This window comes from Carassius carassius, chromosome 7, assembly GCF_963082965.1.
Source record: "Carassius carassius chromosome 7, fCarCar2.1, whole genome shotgun sequence".
NCBI lineage: Eukaryota > Metazoa > Chordata > Actinopteri > Cypriniformes > Cyprinidae > Carassius > Carassius carassius.
The window spans coordinates 6886478-6905450 of NC_081761.1; the positions used below are offsets into that span (position 1 = coordinate 6886478).

The 18973-nt window shown below is 35.6% G+C and overlaps 1 protein-coding gene across 4 annotated transcripts; it reads left to right on the forward strand.

Moving 5' to 3' along the window:
• The first annotated feature begins 2941 nt into the window (after positions 1-2941).
• Positions 2942-18247, forward strand: trim2b (tripartite motif containing 2b). Of its 4 annotated transcripts, none has more exons than XM_059553646.1 (13): positions 2942-3099; positions 7796-7954; positions 8330-8377; positions 8732-8892; positions 10827-10978; positions 11243-11423; positions 12423-13185; positions 14168-14271; positions 14350-14517; positions 14606-14774; positions 14900-14970; positions 15101-15241; positions 15771-18247. In XM_059553646.1, the coding sequence occupies exons 3-13, from the start codon at positions 8338-8340 to the stop codon at positions 15921-15923; spliced, it is 2103 nt and encodes a 700-aa protein (XP_059409629.1). In that variant the 5' UTR covers positions 2942-3099; positions 7796-7954; positions 8330-8337; the 3' UTR covers positions 15924-18247. The 4 variants fall into 4 exon arrangements, with proteins under 4 accessions (XP_059409629.1, XP_059409632.1, XP_059409633.1 ...); XM_059553648.1 differs by lacking the exon at positions 2942-3099 and adding an exon at positions 3276-3429; XM_059553649.1 differs by lacking the exon at positions 8330-8377.
• Positions 18248-18973: the final 726 nt, after the last annotated feature.

Below are 18973 nucleotides of genomic sequence, written 5' to 3' on the forward strand. Positions count from 1 at the left end.
TGTATGTTTTAACTGGTCCCTTTCTTGAGGTAGTGTGTTCAGTTTTAAACTCTAAACTCACCCTTTGGTTGGTTCCAACTGGAAGTCAAGGAAGGGACCGGTGTCTCTGTTTAATGGGCTTTGTAGGGTCAAGTGAGCAGTTTATACGGACAAATATGTCACTTTGTGTTTAAGGAATAGTGAGCGCAGGGGGACTCTACACCAGTGACGTTTGTATTCATTAGTTCCGACATCTACCAGGAGAGGGTGCAGCTAACATGCCATTTACTGTCTGGCTTAACCAGCCGGACCTTGAATGACTCTATTGACTGATCACCATGATCCTGTGGCTCACCCAGGCCAGTCACGGATGGGTTTAGAGCGCTGACTAGCCAATAGCAACAAGTAAGATTCAATTTGAGGTTTGAATCCCGCCTTTATGGAAGCGTAGGGGAAGCAATATTAAATTTGGGATGTAAAATGACGATGCATTTCTGTATTTACATTTTCCAATACATCTGTGCAACGTTTGGTGCAAAATTAAGTTACACAATTTTCATTTGCCACTTCATATAGCAGTTTTAATATGTAAAAAGAAAACTAATTTTAACGCTTTAAGTTGCAAAATGAAAATTTATTACAGAAGTGTTTAGATATGTATAACATGTTAAAGCAAAAACTGTCGCGCAATTATCATTTAAATGCTATTTTTCTTAAATGCATTAACACTCACAGTCAAGACACTTACGATTGCATTTTCATTTAATGTCCCGCAATGAATGTAGCAAAATTCAATGTGCACACTGAAAATGCATTCCGAGCCGATCACGTGCCCCTCCCGCCATGTCAATCACTGCGTGAACAAGGCGGGGCTTGAGGAAGGTCAGAGACTCCAATCTCAAGAAGAGGATTCAAGTGAGAGAACATGGACAAGACAGTTGGTCCGTGTACGTTTTGATCATTTCGGTTTATGGCTTCAATATTTAATTTGCACTTGTGGGCGGAGCTGAAACGCTGCTTTCATCTGATTGGTCGAATCGCTCCAACTTCAACTCGGTCTTTTCATTCTTTCTTTCAGACAGAATAAGAGTCCGTGCGAGTGAAGCACTGTAATGTCTGAAACCACAGCTCACTGTTAATTAGCATAATATTTGAATTTGAATATTCTCAGGTGAGTCCCCGGCCGGAGTCTCGTCAAGTCTTGGCAGTCATTGAGACTGTTCCCGTGGCCTCAGTACTTCCAGTAATGGCAGTCGCCATTTTGAGCGTGTCGGCTGCACACTGCGCTCCAGTGGCCTGTCCTGCCACGGCCAAGGAGGCCGTCCACGAACTCTCTGCCTGTCCTACCACGGCCACGAAGGCCGCTCAAGAACTCACTACCTGTACTGTCATGGCCAAGTGGTCTGACCATGTCTCTGCTCCGCCATGGCTTCCAGCTCTGCGTGCACTGCCTGGCCACCCCGCTAGGCCAGCACCGCCATGGCTGCCCATTAGGTCTGCACCGCTTCATGCTCTGCCTGCTCTGGATCTGCTTCACGGCCCAGGTCCCCCTCTGCTTCATGGTCTGTCTCTGCTCCACGGTCCTGTTCCTTTCCACGGGCCTGGCCCTCCATCCCTCGCCCTGTTCCGCCTCCATTCCACCACCCTCCTGAACTTTTTGTGTTTTGTTGTTTGGGTGTCTGGAGCCGCCCTTAGAGGGGGGGGTATGTAATGTCCGTTTTGGCTTTTGTTTCTTGGTCACCGTTTTCATGTCTCTTATTTTGTAGTTTGTTTCATGCCGTTTGTGTCATGCTTCCCTTGCCCTCATGTATCTCTGTCTTGTGTATGTGTCATGTTCTCAGTCAAGTCTTTGTTTCTGGTTTGGATTATGTTTGGATATTTTGGTTTTCACTGTAAATAAACTGCACTTTGGTTCATCTACGCTCGGCTTCAGTGGACTGATCGTTACACGTGTGCACCGAACACAGCGCACGAGTAACCAGCTGCTCAGTTCAGCTTTTCCGCGTCTTGTGTTTGAATGATTTAAACCCTTTTGAATGGTTAAAGTGGCAAGGCTTAATAACACGTAAAAATGATACGCTTTAGTGACGACAGGCAGCATTCTGTCAACTGTCCGGAGCGTCTTTTTAGACTGGCTTCAGCCATATGGGTGAGATCGCCGGGGGCCCCCCCCTCGGCCGTGGGCCCCTATAATCGTCACCACCCACTAAATCATAGGATTGGATGGTTTTACTTGTTTAGAAGTAAATCAAAATGTGTCACTATACTCCAGTGCTTACTAAGCTCCGTGTCTGTTTTTTTTTTTTTTTTTTTTGTATAGCTGCATTGTCCAGCAGTTGTAATGACACTGAGATGTGTTCAGTGAGAGTACCAGGCTGTTCCACTCATATTTTCCAACTTGGGCAGCATTCAAAAGTCCCTCAATGTTCTCTTTGGTTTGACTGGGGACACACAATCTAATGTATTCATCCAAGACATTGTCAGCAAGATTGCAACTGCCAAAACATATTCTGTCAAAAAATAAAATAAAATGTACATGTCTGAATTACCATTCATAATACTTAAATCAAATTAATCTAATATATATATATTGTATAAAAAAATTCTATAATTTATAGGTAAATATTGTCTTGTACCATAAAATCCCCTGAAGATACAAAATGTTAAAGAATACATTTAATTGAAACACATAATACATTCTTTGCATTAAATAATTAAAAGTAAAAAATAATAATATAATAAACTTTGTTTTCGGTTCTAAATATACCAGAGGGTTATTCGTATTTTTGCTGTGATAGGAGGCAGACACAGAGAGAAAAAAGAGAGAAAAAAATTAAAGGTAGAGCACGGAGATTATATGCTTCGGTCAGTCAGTGATTCCTGTCCTGTGATTGGCTACTGAGCGGCAGCCTGCGCCTGGCTCCTCCCCTACGGCAAGCTGGTGTTAGTTGAATATGTCGCTGTAGTGCAGAGACGGGGAAGTGAACAGAAACGAAAAGAGACTGTGCAAAACAGCCCCCACCCCTCCTCTACGGGAAATGGGTCTCAGGCTGATAATGAGTAAGGGGAGAAGCTCATGTAACGCTGATGCATCTGAAGCTACGCAGCTATGGAGGAAAGGTAAGACCCAACATACAGACAGACACATAGAGAACAGCACAGAAAGGGAGGGTGGTTGTTTTACAGTCGGGGAATTATTCAGCAGCATCTGCGATACACCAACGCACCATGTTTCCATGGGAAGCAAGAACGGGGGTGGGGTGGAAGAGGAGGAGGAGGAGAGGAGATGGATGCTGACATATACACTGTGATTGAAGATAGCACTGTTGCGTTCGCTGGCATGTTGCTTTACATCTATTGGTTCTGGTGCGTTTGATGCGTGAAGCCCGAACTTAAACTACACTGTTCTATTGAAGACTGCATGTGACTCATGCAATCATACAGTATCAGGTATTTTGTTAGAATGATGTTGCATCTTTCTGATAGGCCTCGTGTGTAGCAAAACTGCTATTTTTTTTCTTCGGCTCTGCACCTAATCTAATATTCTGTTGATTTCATGTGTCAGGCTTTCACATACACTTATATATTTTTTGCTGGCAGCTTCTAATGTATTTAGCATGATGTCAATATGCTGTGCTCCTTGGCCTAAATGCAATCAATTTGACATAAAAAAACGGAAATCAGACGTTTGCATTGCACTGAAATTTGCTTTAAAATCTGTAACACATAGTATTTTGTAACAGCATACTTGCTTAGAAAAATACAGTAGGTATACAGAAATACACGTTATAAATATGCCATAAAAATATATTAGAATATATTTATTCAAAATATAAAATAATGATATGCTGTGAAATATAATGTGTATACAAATTAATTAGTTTTGTATGTGTAAAAAAAAAAGGCTTCTGTCTCTTGGAAAAGTAAAGTACCAATAAGTAATTGAAAATGGAAGCACTTTACATAATTAGGGAACACTGAGGATTTTTTTTAAAGCATTAAAGGCACAAATCTAATTTGTATGCAGAATTTTAGATAAACTATATATATATATATATATATATATATATATATATATATATATATATATATATATATAGATAGATAGATAGATAGATGGATATATAGACAGATATTTTAATTTATTGTTTAATGTTATTGCGGAATCACAGACCAGGGTTTTAACCGTGTGATGGAAGTGCATGCTCTTCATGTCTGCCAGGCTGATTGCATCACTTCTCTCTTTTCCAAGAGTAGGAACCATTTCTTAAAATTTACAGTCTTCTTGTCAGAGACTGGTTTTTGTTCATAGTCTTCTTTGGCACCCTCAGTGCTGTTTGGCAGAACCAGGACACAAAGCATGTATCAGAGAACACATTTCAACATTTGGGCACCTTCATCATCTGTCTGAAGGCATCTGGCATTCCCTTTTATATATATATATGGCCACATAAGAACCGATGGCTTTCCTACATTGTTCTTTAAGACTTACTGCAGTGAACCAGTTTCCTGCCTCCTACCACAGTAGTTCATGTAAATTATCCTCCTTTTTCAGGATGTTTCATCTAAGTGAATCAACCCACCAGCAAATCAATAACAAAGTATAGTGGTGGACCTCTTCCTACCTTTACCATCTTAAGATGAAAGCAAACTGAGAGTGAATTGGATGTTTCTTAATTATACTTCCAGGTGTTTTCCTAATTCTAGGTCATTTGTTTTCAAAGTGCTTCCAGACCAGGCTGCAGTATTGGAATTGTATTTAAATACCATAAGAGAGCCTTGTGACTTTTTTTTTTCATTCACAATCTTTTGTCTTAATCTGTTACCCTTGTAATCTTTAATTAAAAAACATTAACTCTCCCTCCCCCTCATAACAACATCTCTTCTATAATGACGTGTAAACTGGCACGAGCAAACAACCCAGTCAATTTCAATTTACTTTTTCATCTTGACTTCAAATAAAAGTTTGTTGTTTGTCATATACATTTTAATCCAGGCCAAGATTTCAATAACTGTAATTAGAATTATGAAAAGAGATGATGAAAAGCTAATAGTTACTCAGTCATTAAACTGGAAAAAAATAATAAAATAAATAATTTTTAAAAACATACGTACTAAAAAAAGAAATATTTTTAGTTGTTTTGCTGACAAAAAGTTTCCCAGTTATAATCAAAATAGCTTATTGTTTTGTAGCAATGGCAAAGCTACCAGGCTAATCAGCTAGCAGTATTTTAGGCTTGCAAGTTAATAAGTTAGCAGTATGCTAAGCTAACTGACTTATCAAAGTTAAGATAACAAAATGGTTAGTAGACTAAATAGCTAGTTTGCTAACTGGTTAGCTTGATAGTATTTTTAAAGCATTCAGAGGTCGACTACGTTATCTGAAAGTTTAGCACCTATATTCACTGACCAATATTTTTGAGGCCCAATTTTATACCAAAAATTTCTTTTTATTTTCTTTTAATTTATAGATGAAAGATGAAAGTTCGTGGTTATGACAGGTTAGTGCTTGTGCCACAATGAGAATGACATGTCCTTTTCTTTCTGCGAGCTGACAGGAAAACTGTCGGGTGCTTTTGGATCTTCTCTCCAGAATGCATGAATGGTTTTACCCTGGGGAGATTCTGCTTCAGTAACTCTAAATAGTCCTTCACAAAATCGCTTGCTTGCCTTTGCCAGGATCCTTATGGTAAATGTTCCTTGTCCTTTGTCATTATGATCTCTGAGATGGAAAGAGGGGCTCTGGTTTTAACACTGAGAGCTTGTTGTGATAGAAATGGCATTGTCTGAAGAGTAATGATATATGGCAGCTCGATATTCCATTTCCTTGTATTACATCATCTTTTCATCCGATTCAATTCCCCTCTGACCTCATTCCCATCCAAGTTTAAATTCCCTAACTTACTTTATCAGTATTCATGATTAGTTGTGCATTTTGAATCAATTTTATAGTGATTGTGTGGGGTTCTATCGCAACATATTACTTCCTTTGAATATGAGTGCTTGTAGTTACAAGCTTTCTGTTTTCACAAAATCCACTGTCTGTGTTTACAGTGGGAATGAATGGAAGCTGTTAAAGGATTAGTTCACTTCCAGAATGAAAATTTCCTGAAAATGTACTAGTCATCCAAAATGTTCATGTCTCTCTTCTTTCAGTGGCAAAGAAATTTAAGTTTTTTTGAGGAAAACATTCCAGGATTTTTCTCCATATAAAGGACTTCAGTGGGGATCAGCAGGTTGAAGGTCCAAATTGCAGTTTCAATGCAGCTTCAAAGAGCTCTCCCAGCTGAGGGACAAGGGTCTTCTCTAGCAAAACCATTGTTCATTTAAAAAAAAAAAAAAGTATATACTTTTTAACCACAAATGCTCATCTCTGCAATGCACATGTGCGTCTTCACGCATGGTTAGTTCTTCGTCTGTGTTCAAAAAGGAAGGTAGGTCAAAAACTTCATCTCATTTTCACATCCAACTTCAAAATCGTCCGACATCGTTGTTTTACCTTTTTTTGTGTTAAGGGCATTGGACTTTCTTTGCATATTCACTTCATAAACAGTATTCCCACCTACATAACGCATGACCTTTCTAACGTGACTAAGTAATGCGTGAAGTCAAGCCAGTGCAAGATGAGCTTTTGTGGTAAAAAAGTATATTAATAGTATTTTTCTAGAAAATGACTGATTGTTTCGCTAGATAAAACCCCTTGGCTGGGATCGTGTAGAGCCCTTTGAAGCTTCACTGAAACTGCAATTTGGACTTTAAATTTACTGATCCCCACTGAAGCCCACTATATGGAGAAAAATCCTGGAATGTTTTCCTCAAAAACCTTAATTTCTTTTCGACTGAAGAAAGAGAGACGCCATCTGTTGCGAAAATACGCATCTAAAATAAGTACCAAAGGTCGTGGTAAACCTAAAAAAAAAATAGGACTTGTGTGTTTGTTCTCTGCCCTGTGTCTGGGTTAAAATATTACAGCCTTCTGTAAATTATTAATTAAGTTAATGTGGTAAAGAGTAGCATTTTAGTATATTAAAACTTGCGTATTTAACTCAGCAGCTGGACTTGATAACAGCAAAGTGGCAGTAAACAAAGTGAACTTCACACACCTTTTTAACACTGTGCTCATATTTTGTGGTGGATTGTGGTATAATGAACTACTGTTCAAAAGTTCGTTTATGCTTTTGAAAGAATTTTCTTATTCTCACCAGGCTGTATTTATTTTATCAAAAATACAGTTAAACCGTAATATTGTGAAAAAGTATTACAATTTAAAATAACCATTTTCTGTTGAAATGTATTTTGAAATCGTATTTATTCCTGTGATGTCGAAGCTCAATTTTCAACATCATTACTCCAGTCGTCAATGTCACACAATCATTCAGAAATAATTCTAATATACTGATTTGATTCTCAAGAAATATTTCTTATCAGATGAAGACATAAAAAGCATCCTGTTGAAATGTGTCCAGAAATACTACAGCTATGAGACTTTGCTCATTAATAATATGCTTTCAGAACATTAATTGCAGAATGAGGAAATGTTCATGTGACTGCAGCACGTGTGAATTGCCAACATAGGTTACCATAGTAACCTGTAGGTCTCTGTGAATTTGGTGTAACCCAGTGAGATTATTTTTAACTCCCATTCATGTTCCATATAAATTAATTCACCATGATATCATGGCAATACCATCTGCTTTTAGACACATACAGATACATGGTTGTGTATCAGTTTTTCCTGATTTTCTACATTCTGCAGGGTTTTTGTGTGTGTGTGTGTGTGTGTGTTTTCATCTCTGATTCCTCTTTCTTTCTGTAGGGCCCAGTGTCAAATGAGGGGAGACTGTGATTGGCCCCTGCAGCCTGTGGTCTGTTTGTGTCTCCAGTGGATCAAATACACCTTCTTCCCTTAATATCTCTGTGTTATATAAGAAAGCACACATTTATATGCACAACTCCTGAGCTACATCTCTCTAAGGTGAGAAACACTTTAGGTGAAGAAACACAAGTCTTCACTCTACATTAGACCAGATTTCTTCATCTGTTATATGCTTAAGTTAAATACTTAACCTGACTTCCACTAACTTTGTGGCTTTTATGCTGTATTGTTTATGGAAAATATTTCCAGTACTGCAAAATGGCACATTGGTTTCCCCTTTTTCCTTTGTGGTGTGTACTTAATATTAGCAACATTTTCCTGTGCCTTTGCAGATATTAATATTATATATATTATTTTATGTCTATATTGGTATAGAGCCACTAGAAAACTTATAGAACATATTTTGGCATGATTTTTAGAAATTAATATCAGTCTTAGATGTTCAGTACTGTTTCTCCACCTTTTTTGGCATAGGCTTCACTATGGAAGCCCGTTTCCACAACAGAGTAAAAAATATGAAAGGTAATTGTGAAATCTAGCTTAAAATATGAAATTAAATCACACTTATGAAAGTTAAAGCAACTGTATGTACGTTTTTGCCTTTAAACTTTAATTCTACACTGACCTCTAAGGAGAATGATTTCTGTTTCTTTCTCACACTCCCCCCAAAACTGTCTGTTCTGGGAGTATGTAAGTTTGGTATGAAATTCCACAAAAAGCTATAGGGTCTTCAAAGTCGCAAAAACAAAGAAAACAACACACAGTTGCTTTTAAAGTTTAAATGAATAATCGTCAAACTACTTTCCTCAAAAATAATGAACTATTAATTTAAAACTCTTAGTTGAGGATGTCGCATATCGTTTAATCCTGTTTTAGGTTTGTGCTTTCTACATCCTTGTATTGTGGGTGCAGTTACATCTTCCAACCGCATGGAGGCGCAGCAGGCTTCTCCTGACAGCAGCAGTGAGGAATGTACTGTACTAGAGGCTCTGCCTGGCAAGGGAACAGCGCTCATTTGCTCTCAACACAAAGGAAAAGTGAGACCTATTTCAAAACACACTAAAATGATTGCACAGATGGGTGTTAAGCTCCCATGAGCATAAGCTTTCTGTCCCAGAAAAACAAGTGTACCCTGATCTCAGCTGGTTCCTCTATAAATATCATAAGTTGAATATAAAATGAAGTTAAAAGGTTAGGGAACATTTATATGGAAGCCCGTTTCTGCCACTGAATAAAAAATAATAAAAGGTTAATGCAAATTTTTATCTCAGAATTCAGTCTTTTTTTGTCAGAATTGTGAGATATGAACTCGCAATTATGAGCTATAAAGTCAGAACTGTGAGATATAAAGTCTCAATTGTGAGATACAAACTCGGAATTGCGAGTTTGTATCATGCAGTTATGAGAAAGAAAAGTCAAAATTGGAAGATTGCAATTGCAATTACCTTATTTTCTACTCTGTAGCGTAAACGGGCTTCCATACATAGGATGACTGTTCCTACAGAAAGTATTTCTCACAATTTGTATAATTTAAAAAAAAAATTGTATTATATTAAATTATATTATCCTCAGAATTGCGTGATATAAACTCACAATTGCGAGTTATAAAGTAACAATTATGAGTTATAAAGTCACAATTGTGATTCGCAAATTTGACTTATAAACTCATTTAAACTTATTGACTGATAAACTCTGCATTGTGAGTTAAAGACCGAAAGTATTTCTCACAATTTGTATAATGGTTTTTAAAATTATATCATATCATATTACATCAGGTATATTATATTATATTATATTATATTATATTATATTATATTATATTATATTATATTATATTATATTATATTATATTATATTATATGTGTATTATATTATATTATATATTATAATATATTATTATTATATATTATATATTATATTATATTATATGTGTGTGTGTGTGTGTATGTGAAAAGATCTCTAACACTAGCTTGCTCTATTCTTTTTTTATTCTATCGGTTATTTTATTTTATTTTTTTATTATTTAAAATCCCATGCTACATGTACTGTGTTAACCTATCTGAGACTTGTTATAGCACTTATATATCATTGCTCTTTTTGTTGTTTTTGATTGCTTCCACTGTCCTCATCTGTAAGTCGCTTTGGATAAAAGCATCTGCTAAATGAATAAATGTAAATGTAATGTAATGTATATTATATTATATTATATTATATTAGATTATATTATATCATGACATGTAGCATGTAGCTCATATGGTATTTTTCAACAACCAATACCAATTCAGATACTCTGAGAACATGAAATAGCCTTATTTAAGCAATATCATATTGAAATTGTTCAAAAAGAAGCCTCCACTGTGTTTGTACAGTATTATAATATACTGGGGGGGGGGGGGGGGGATGAATGCTTTCCTACTGTGTAGGAAACAGTACAACAAAATTGGTATGTCTGAATTCACATTAGGTTAAAAAACATACCAGATTATGAAATCTATAAGGCCACGGGAGAGGATTTGTGAATCAGTGCAACTGACATGGGTAGGTCACATGATAATGACAATATGGTGAATGTAGTATGTACGAATTTCATTCATATAATCCATTTGCGTTTGTGTAGTAGGTTCAGATTTTACTTTACATAATGAGGAATTTTAATAGAAATGGTTTTAGGAAAAAAAAATAGACAAGAATTATAATTAATACATTTAGAAAACAATATACAAAGAAAGATTTAGAAGATAATTTTTTATAGAAATTTAACAGAACAGAAAAAAGAGAGAGGGAAAATTAGCTTTTGAAAAATTGTGTTTTTAATCATTTTCAGAAACTATTTTAACTTTTTCAGAATGATTTTAATATAAATAAATTTAATAAAATATATACAGTAATAGAAAATCTAAATTACAAAATCTATTGACATGTTTTGTACATTTTTTAAAATTTCGGTGTTATTTTTCTGTGCTGTATTCAGGTGTCTGTGTTGTACTGTTTGGCCTGTGAGAATTGCGTATGTGAGGACTGTATGAATGGAGAACATGCTGAGCACCCCACTGATTCACTGGAAAATATTGTGGACCAACAGCTAGCGGCATTACAGGACAGAGTGGATTCAGCCAAGAACAGGTGCTCCCATGATGCCCATCATGTCATTCTCAGTACTGTAAAATAAATAGGCTTACAAACAACAAGGCCCACACATCCTTTTCAACATTAATTTTGACACACATTTTACCATATTTAAATCAATTCCACAAATATACATGTGGGCTTCAGACTAAGAATAAAATCGATCTCCTTAATGATTTAGTGTTTATGTCTTCAGTAATGGTAGATGGATGAATAGACAGATGAATGGATGTTTAATGGATCTATTTAACTAACTCACAGGCTTCCTCAGATAAGAGAGGCAGTTCAGAGTTTGAGAGACATTCTGCAGCAGTTGAACTCTCAGCGGAGCTCCATAGAGGAAGACATCCACTCCTCCTTCAGTGAGCTGCACAAAACCCTCGATACACGCAAGAGCGTCCTGCTCATGGAGCTGGAAGTCACTTCTGGACTGAAGCAGAAGGTACAGTATGTGCACAGAAGATTCAACTCACAATTGTTTGCGTGTTGCTAAACTAACAGCATGTTACTATAAATAAAATACATGCCTCACAAAAATATGTGGCAAGTACAAATTAGTCTGTTTTTATTTAGATTAAATATGCATACTTTTTGGTATTTAATACATTTACTAAATATATTTACTTGTATTCCGTGTATACTCAATTATATATTATACTGTACTTCTTATTTTTTTTGAAATACTTCTCTTATGCTCATTTAGTCTCAGTGCTATTTGATTATCATCAATATATTATAGCTTTTGTTAATATTTTGAATTAGATTTTATTTTATATTTTTGTTTTAATTTTAATAAGTTTAATTAGTGTTTTGTCATTTTTATCAGTTTGTATTGATTTTTTTTCTTTTCTTTTTTATTGTACTTTTGTACAACCTAAATGAAACAAAAATGAAAGCCTTTGCTTTGGCATCTAGCTGTAATAAAATAAGTTAAAGTTTTTTTAAATATATCATTTTACATCAATTAATGCTTATTTTCCAGTTATCAATTTAAATTGAAACAATGAATCTGAACTAAACAATTTGTTTTGGTTTCAGTTTTAGTTAATGATAATAACCCCGACAAGGATTTGATCAAAAATACAGTATCACAATATTACAAAAATTGTAATATTGTGATAAATTGTTTTCTATTTAAACTTGTTATATGCAGATTTTTTTTATTTATTATTATTATAATTGTTTTCTTATTTCTTATTATTATAGAAATAATCTTTTTTCCCAGGTTTCTCTGATGATAAAAGTAAAAAATTCCTAAAAAAAAAAAAAAAAAACTATTTACGGTATATTTACATGTATATTTATTAAATTAACATTTCAAAAAATATATTAGCATGTTAATTGAATAAAAATCAATGAAATAGATATAAAACTTAGAAATTTGAATTAAGCTGCTAATCTTTTGAGACATTGCTCATGCTTTCTGTTGTGTATCCTAAAGGTTTTGCAGGCTCAGTTGGACACTCTTCTGCAGGAGGAAGCTGCCATCAACTATAACTGCAGTCTGACCGGTGAAGCCCTGGACAGGGAAAACAAGGCTGCCATCCTGCAGACCCATAAAGACGTAGGAGAGAGACTCAGTGACCTGGCCAGTCAGGGCCTTCCTCTTCAGCCTGAGGAGAACGACCAGCTGGATCTCATGATGGAGATCGAAGGACTTCGCAAGTCCATCCACAACCTGGGGACTATCGTCACCACCAATGCCGTGGCCAGTCAGACCGAGGCGACAGGGGAGGGTCTGGAACAGTGCATCGTGGGCCAGCTGGCAACTGTCATCATAACCACAAGAGACAAGTCTGGAGGACTGTGTAAGACGGGTAACGCCATCATCTCAGCTGAAGTCTGCACGCCGGATGGCAGCGTTGCAGACGGCGAAATCGTGGACCATAAAAACGGAACGTATGAATTCCAATACACGGTGAAGAAAGAGGGAAATTTTAGTCTAGCGCTTAGACTTTATGATCAGCATATTAGAGGAAGCCCCTTCCAGTTAAAGGTGACCTGCTCTCCGGATGATTCTCCACCCACCACCACCGCAGCCAATGCTACATCCACGGGTTCCAGCGATGGTGGGGCGCGGAAACGGAGCGCAAAGTCCCCGGGGAGCAGAAGCCGGCAGAAAGGCGTCCGACGGGCAGGAAGCTTGTTCAGCACCCCGAAAAAGAGAGTGAACCCGATTGAGGATGACCTCATTTTTAGAATAGGTACATGCAGTGAAAGACTAATGGATATTAATGGATAATGCTTTAATAAATCATGAGCTGCTTTTCTCCCTGTTGAAAAGGCCAACATCCTCATTTCCATCTAGACTAGCCCCAAATCAGTCATATTAGTATCATTGATATAGTTTTTGGTACCAATTTGGTCTTTTTTTTCACTTAAACTTTAGTTAAATATGTCTTTTTAAATTTATTAGTTTAAGTCGATTTAATTTCAGTTGTTTTAGTACTACATTAAACTCGGAATGAAAATGAGAAATGTCGCAACTAACTGAAATTTTGAAAGGTTTTATATATATATACAGTACAGACCAAAAATTTGGAAACATTACTATTTTTAATGTTTTTGAAAGAAGTTTCTTCTGCTCATCAAGCCTGCATTTATTTGATCAAAAATACAGAAAAAAATATAATATTGTGATATATTATTACAATTTAAAATAATTGTTTTTAAATTTATTATACTTTAAATTATCATTTATTTCTGTGATGCAAAGCTGAATTTTTAGCATAATTACTCCAGTCTTCAGTGTCACATGATCCTTCAGAAATCATTCTAATATGGTGCTTAAGCAACATGTATTTATACTTTCTTTGATGTGTAGAAAGTTCAATGAACAACAGTTTTTTTTAAGGGACATATATTGAACATTATATGTTTTTTACATTTAAATGAAAGTATTAATACTTGTTTTTTTTTTTTTAATCTTACTGATCCAAACTTTTGAAAAGTTGTATAACTACCATAAACAAGCCTAGACTAACATGGAAATGTATGTTAACATGCATATTTGTACCGCCGTTAAAACATAAATAACCCAGAATAAATCCAGAAGAACATCTTTAAATTACATGACCTTAAATAAAAACCAAAAAAAAGTTCACAGCCAAACTATGCAACTTCGCAAAGTACTTCAGATGTTCTTATGTCTTCATCTCTTTTATACGACATCTGTTTGTTTTCTAGGAACAAAAGGGAGGAATAAAGGAGAGTTCACTAACCTCCAAGGTGTAGCAGCTTGTTCTGAAGGAAAAATCTTAATTGCAGACAGTAACAATCAGTGCGTGCAGGTAAGAAACCCCCGTCATGTGTGTACGGAATATCTTCATGCAGAATCTGATAACTGAACCCAATCCTTTGTTGATCAGATATTTTCAAGTACAGGAGAGTTTCAGAGCCGGTTCGGAGTGCGTGGCCGTTTACCGGGACAGCTGCAACGGCCCACTGGAGTAGCTGTGCATCCAAACGGGGACATCATCATCGCTGACTATGACAATAAGTGGGTTAGCATCTTCTCCAGTGAGGGCAAATACAAGGTTAGTTATGTTTAGCTAGTAGGCTACTCGGGAGCAATTTTCAGTGCGCAATGGCATCATTACGAATTCTTTCTGTTTTTTTCCGAAGGCTAAGCTGGGCTCAGGAAGGCTGATGGGTCCAAAAGGTGTATCTGTGGATCAGAACGGTCATGTTATCGTTGTGGACAACAAGGCCTGTACGGTTTTCATCTTCCAGCCCAGCGGGAAACTCGTCACTAAGTTTGGCAGCAGAGGAAACGGTGACAGACAGTTTGCAGGTAGGTACAGGTCTATAGCATCTGATGAAGGACTGCATTGTAACATACAGATGCCAGTGATATTAAGTATATGAATCATTCATTGATCCTGAATGAATTAAACCTAGACCTTCCTTTCCGTGTAGGCCCACACTTTGCAGCAGTCAACAACAACAATGAAATAATCATCACAGACTTTCATAACCACTCTGTTAAGGTAAGCTAATTATGTCATCACAAATATTTCCATGGTGTTACAGGAAAACTAGAGTGTATTTTTTTATGTATAATATTCTGTAATCTTTCTAAAGTTCATATGATATTATTATTCTAAACTCTCCTAATAGGTGTTTAATGCAGATGGAGAATTCTTGATGAAATTTGGCTCAAATGGTGAAGGGAACGGGCAGTTCAATGCTCCCACAGGGGTTGCCGTGGATGTCAATGGGAACATTATTGTGGCAGACTGGGGAAACAGTCGGATACAGGTAATGAGTCCTTGTGAAGTCTGGTGTTAACTTTGACAAACACAAAAGTTAGTCACTATAAACTGCTCCCTATCTAGAAAGAGACATTTAGCTAGTATGTAATCAAAGTCAGTCTCCAATACCTTAACTTTGAGAACAGTACTTTCTGTCTGAAAATAATCTGTATAATTGTCTTAAAAACCTTTTCGGATTATTTGATGTATAGAAATTACAAAAGAACAGTGTTTTATTATAAACAGACTAATCTTTTGTCACATTATGTCTTTACGGTCAATTGACTTTAATGAATTCTTGCTGAACAGAAGTATGAATATCTTTCAAAAGGAAAAATCTAATATATAATATTATATATATATTATATATATTATATTATGTGTCTGTGTGTGTATATATACATATATGTGTATATATACATATATGAATATATGAATATATATATATATATATATATATATATATATATATATATGAATGAATTAAATAAATGCAATCAAGAAAATTCTAAAATGTAAATCATTCTTATTCTCAGGTGTTTGACGGAAGTGGATCGTTCCTGTCCTACATCAATACGGCGGCAGACCCTCTATACGGGCCGCAGGGTCTCGCGCTGACCTCAGATGGCCATGTTGTGGTGGCTGATTCTGGGAACCACTGCTTTAAAGTGTACCGCTACCTGCAATGATATCAGACAGACTCTGATCTAAGACGCAAAGAGAATCAAAGTCATTGTATGTGTCCAAATCTTGCACTTAATGTAATGTAATGGTATTCTTCCTCCTTGGTTTCCACATCTTTTTGTATTTGTTACTAATGTCGGATAACCTTCTAAGAAGACCACAGCTTATAAACACTGTTTATGGGATGCCTTTGCCAAACCTCCACACTACACTGTGGAAATACTGAGACATCAGAATGCATTGGTGAGTGATCTACTACCTAAGCTGAAACTCTGCTCCTATGTGCTGCATGTGTGGACCATGCATGCGCCGCCAGCTTTTGGACACATCCGAGCCCCATCTGACTTCTAGGATGCTATTAGAACACTATCTCAACACTTTTATGAACCTTTTGTTAGGGATATGTTATAGAGATGCAGCCAAGAGAGCAGACAGCGATATCTCATGTCTCCAAGCTTTAGGATTCCCTCCTCGACCTGTTCGTATTTTACAGTTGACTAATAAATGATTTGTCAAATGTTTGGAATAACTATGTAATAAAGTCTTTTATGCTCATCAAGGCTGCATTTATTTAAACAAAAATAGTAAAAACAGTAAGATTGTCAAATATTATTACAGTTTTACAATTGTTTTCTATTTTAAAATGTAATTCATTCCTGTGATGTAAGCTGAATTTTCAGCATCATTGCTCCAGTCTTCAGTGTCACGTGATCCTTCAGAGATCATTCAGATTTTCTGCTCAAGAAACATTTCTTAACATTAACCAGGTTGAACAATTGTGCTGCTTAACTATTTTTTATAACTTTTTGTGGCAACCAAGATACACTACTAAACAAAACTTTGAGATAAAGTAGATTAAAAGAAAAGAAATTAATACTTTTATTCAGCATGGATGCATTCAGTTATTCAAAAGTGATAGTAAAGACTTTTATAATATTACAAAAGATTCATATTTCAATTCTATTAATCAAGGAATCCTGAAATAAGTGTACAAATGTTTCCACAAACATATACAATAATCCACAACAGCAATAATTATTTTCAACATTGATAATAATAAGAAACATTATTAATATCCGAGCACCAAATCAGCATATTAGAATGATTTCAGAAAGTTATTTTAAAAAAAATCAGATGATTTCTTGATGTGACACTGAAGACTGGAGTAATGGCTGCTGAAAATTCACAGGAATAAATTACATGTTAAAATATATTCAAAATGGAGTTATTTTAAATTGTAATCGTACTTACAGTATTTTCTTTTAATCAAATATATGCAACACTGGTGAGCATAAGAGACTTAAAAACACTCAATAACGTTAAAAAAATATCCAAATTATTCAAAATCTTTAACTGGTAGTGTTGGCTGGATTATAATTTCACAAACTTTGATCATATTCCACTTGTGTCTGTATAATTAATCGTTTTCAGTCCAATCAGAGCAACTGCAAAAAGCAAAATTACAGTGTGGTATTGAAACATCACGAATAACATTTGAATAATTTGTGGTGTGTAATGACATACTGTGTGTACGCGTGTAAGAGACTAACAGTAATTACACAACGCACTGTTGCCTTGCATACTTCCAGAATAAAACTAGCAGCATATGGCTCTTTATTTAGATAATATTAGGACTCTCTATTTTCCTTACAAATGCTATTAAAAACTAAATAGCTATATATTTGTGTATTTATCATGAATAATGTTTCAAAGAAAAGATGTTTGGGTTTCAAATGCAAATGCATAGTTAAAAGCCAGACATTTTCAAAGAATTGATTTTGATTTGTCGATCATTCTCTTGCGTATCCCAGGATTCTTAGAGGCATGATTCACATACTGTAGTAGTAATGATGTCATACAAATTTAATCATAACTGAATGGCAATAGTATTTCATCGTCATTACAATGGTCTTTTTTTTTTGTTCTTGCTTATATTCAAATTCCAGAATGAGTTTATTTTGTTTGTAAATTGTTTGTATATGCATAGTGTGCTGATTTGCTTCATTTTCTGTATATGAGGATTGTATGTAAAGAATGTTTTGTATGTTCATCAGAAAATAATTTTACTTAAATGTTATTGTTTTATGTCTGTACAAAAAAGATCAGCCTTAACATTTATCATTGTTTTCGAGTTATTGATAAAAAATGGTTTCAATGGAATATTTTTTATTTTAGTTTATAGTTTAGTTTATCTAGTTGATGTGTGCCTGTTTACGATTTATGACAATAATCCTGCTTGGACTGTGTTGATTTTTTCAATTAAAAATCATTATCGCTTCATATCATGAACATGCTAACGTACGGCGCATTAAAAAGTGGCTTTGGAAAAGCTTGTTGTCCTGTATTGTAGTAATTAGTACAACCCGAATTCCGGAAAAGTTGGGACGTTTTTAAAATTTTAATAAAATGAAAACTAAAGGAATTTCAAATCACATGAGCCAATATTTTATTCACAATAGAACATAGATAACGTAGCAAATGTTTAAACTGAGAAATTTTACACTTTTATCCACTTAATTAGCTCATTTAAAATTTAATGCCTGCTACAGGTCTCAAAAAAGTTGGCACGGGGGCAACAAATGGCTAAAAAAGCAAGCAGTTTTGAAAAGATTCAGCTGGGAGAACATCTAGTGATTAATTAAGTTAATTGATATCAGGTCTGTAACATGATTAGCTATAAAAGCTTTGTCTTAGAGAAGCAGAGTCTCTCAGAAGTAAAGATGGGCAGAGGCTCTCCAATCTGTGAAAGACTGCGTAAAAAAATTGTGGAAAACTTTAAAAACAATGTTCCTCAACGTCAAATTGCAAAGGCTTTGCAAATCTCATCATCTACAGTGCATAACATCATCAAAAGATTCAGAGAAACTGGAGAAATCTCTGTGCGTAAGGGACAAGGCAGGAGACCTTTATTGGATGCCCGTAGTCTTCGGGCTCTCAGACGACACTGCATCACTCATCGGCATGATTGTGTCAATGACATTACTAAATGGGCCCAGGAATACTTTCAGAAACCACTGTCGGTAAACACAATCCGCCGTGCCATCAGCAGATGCCA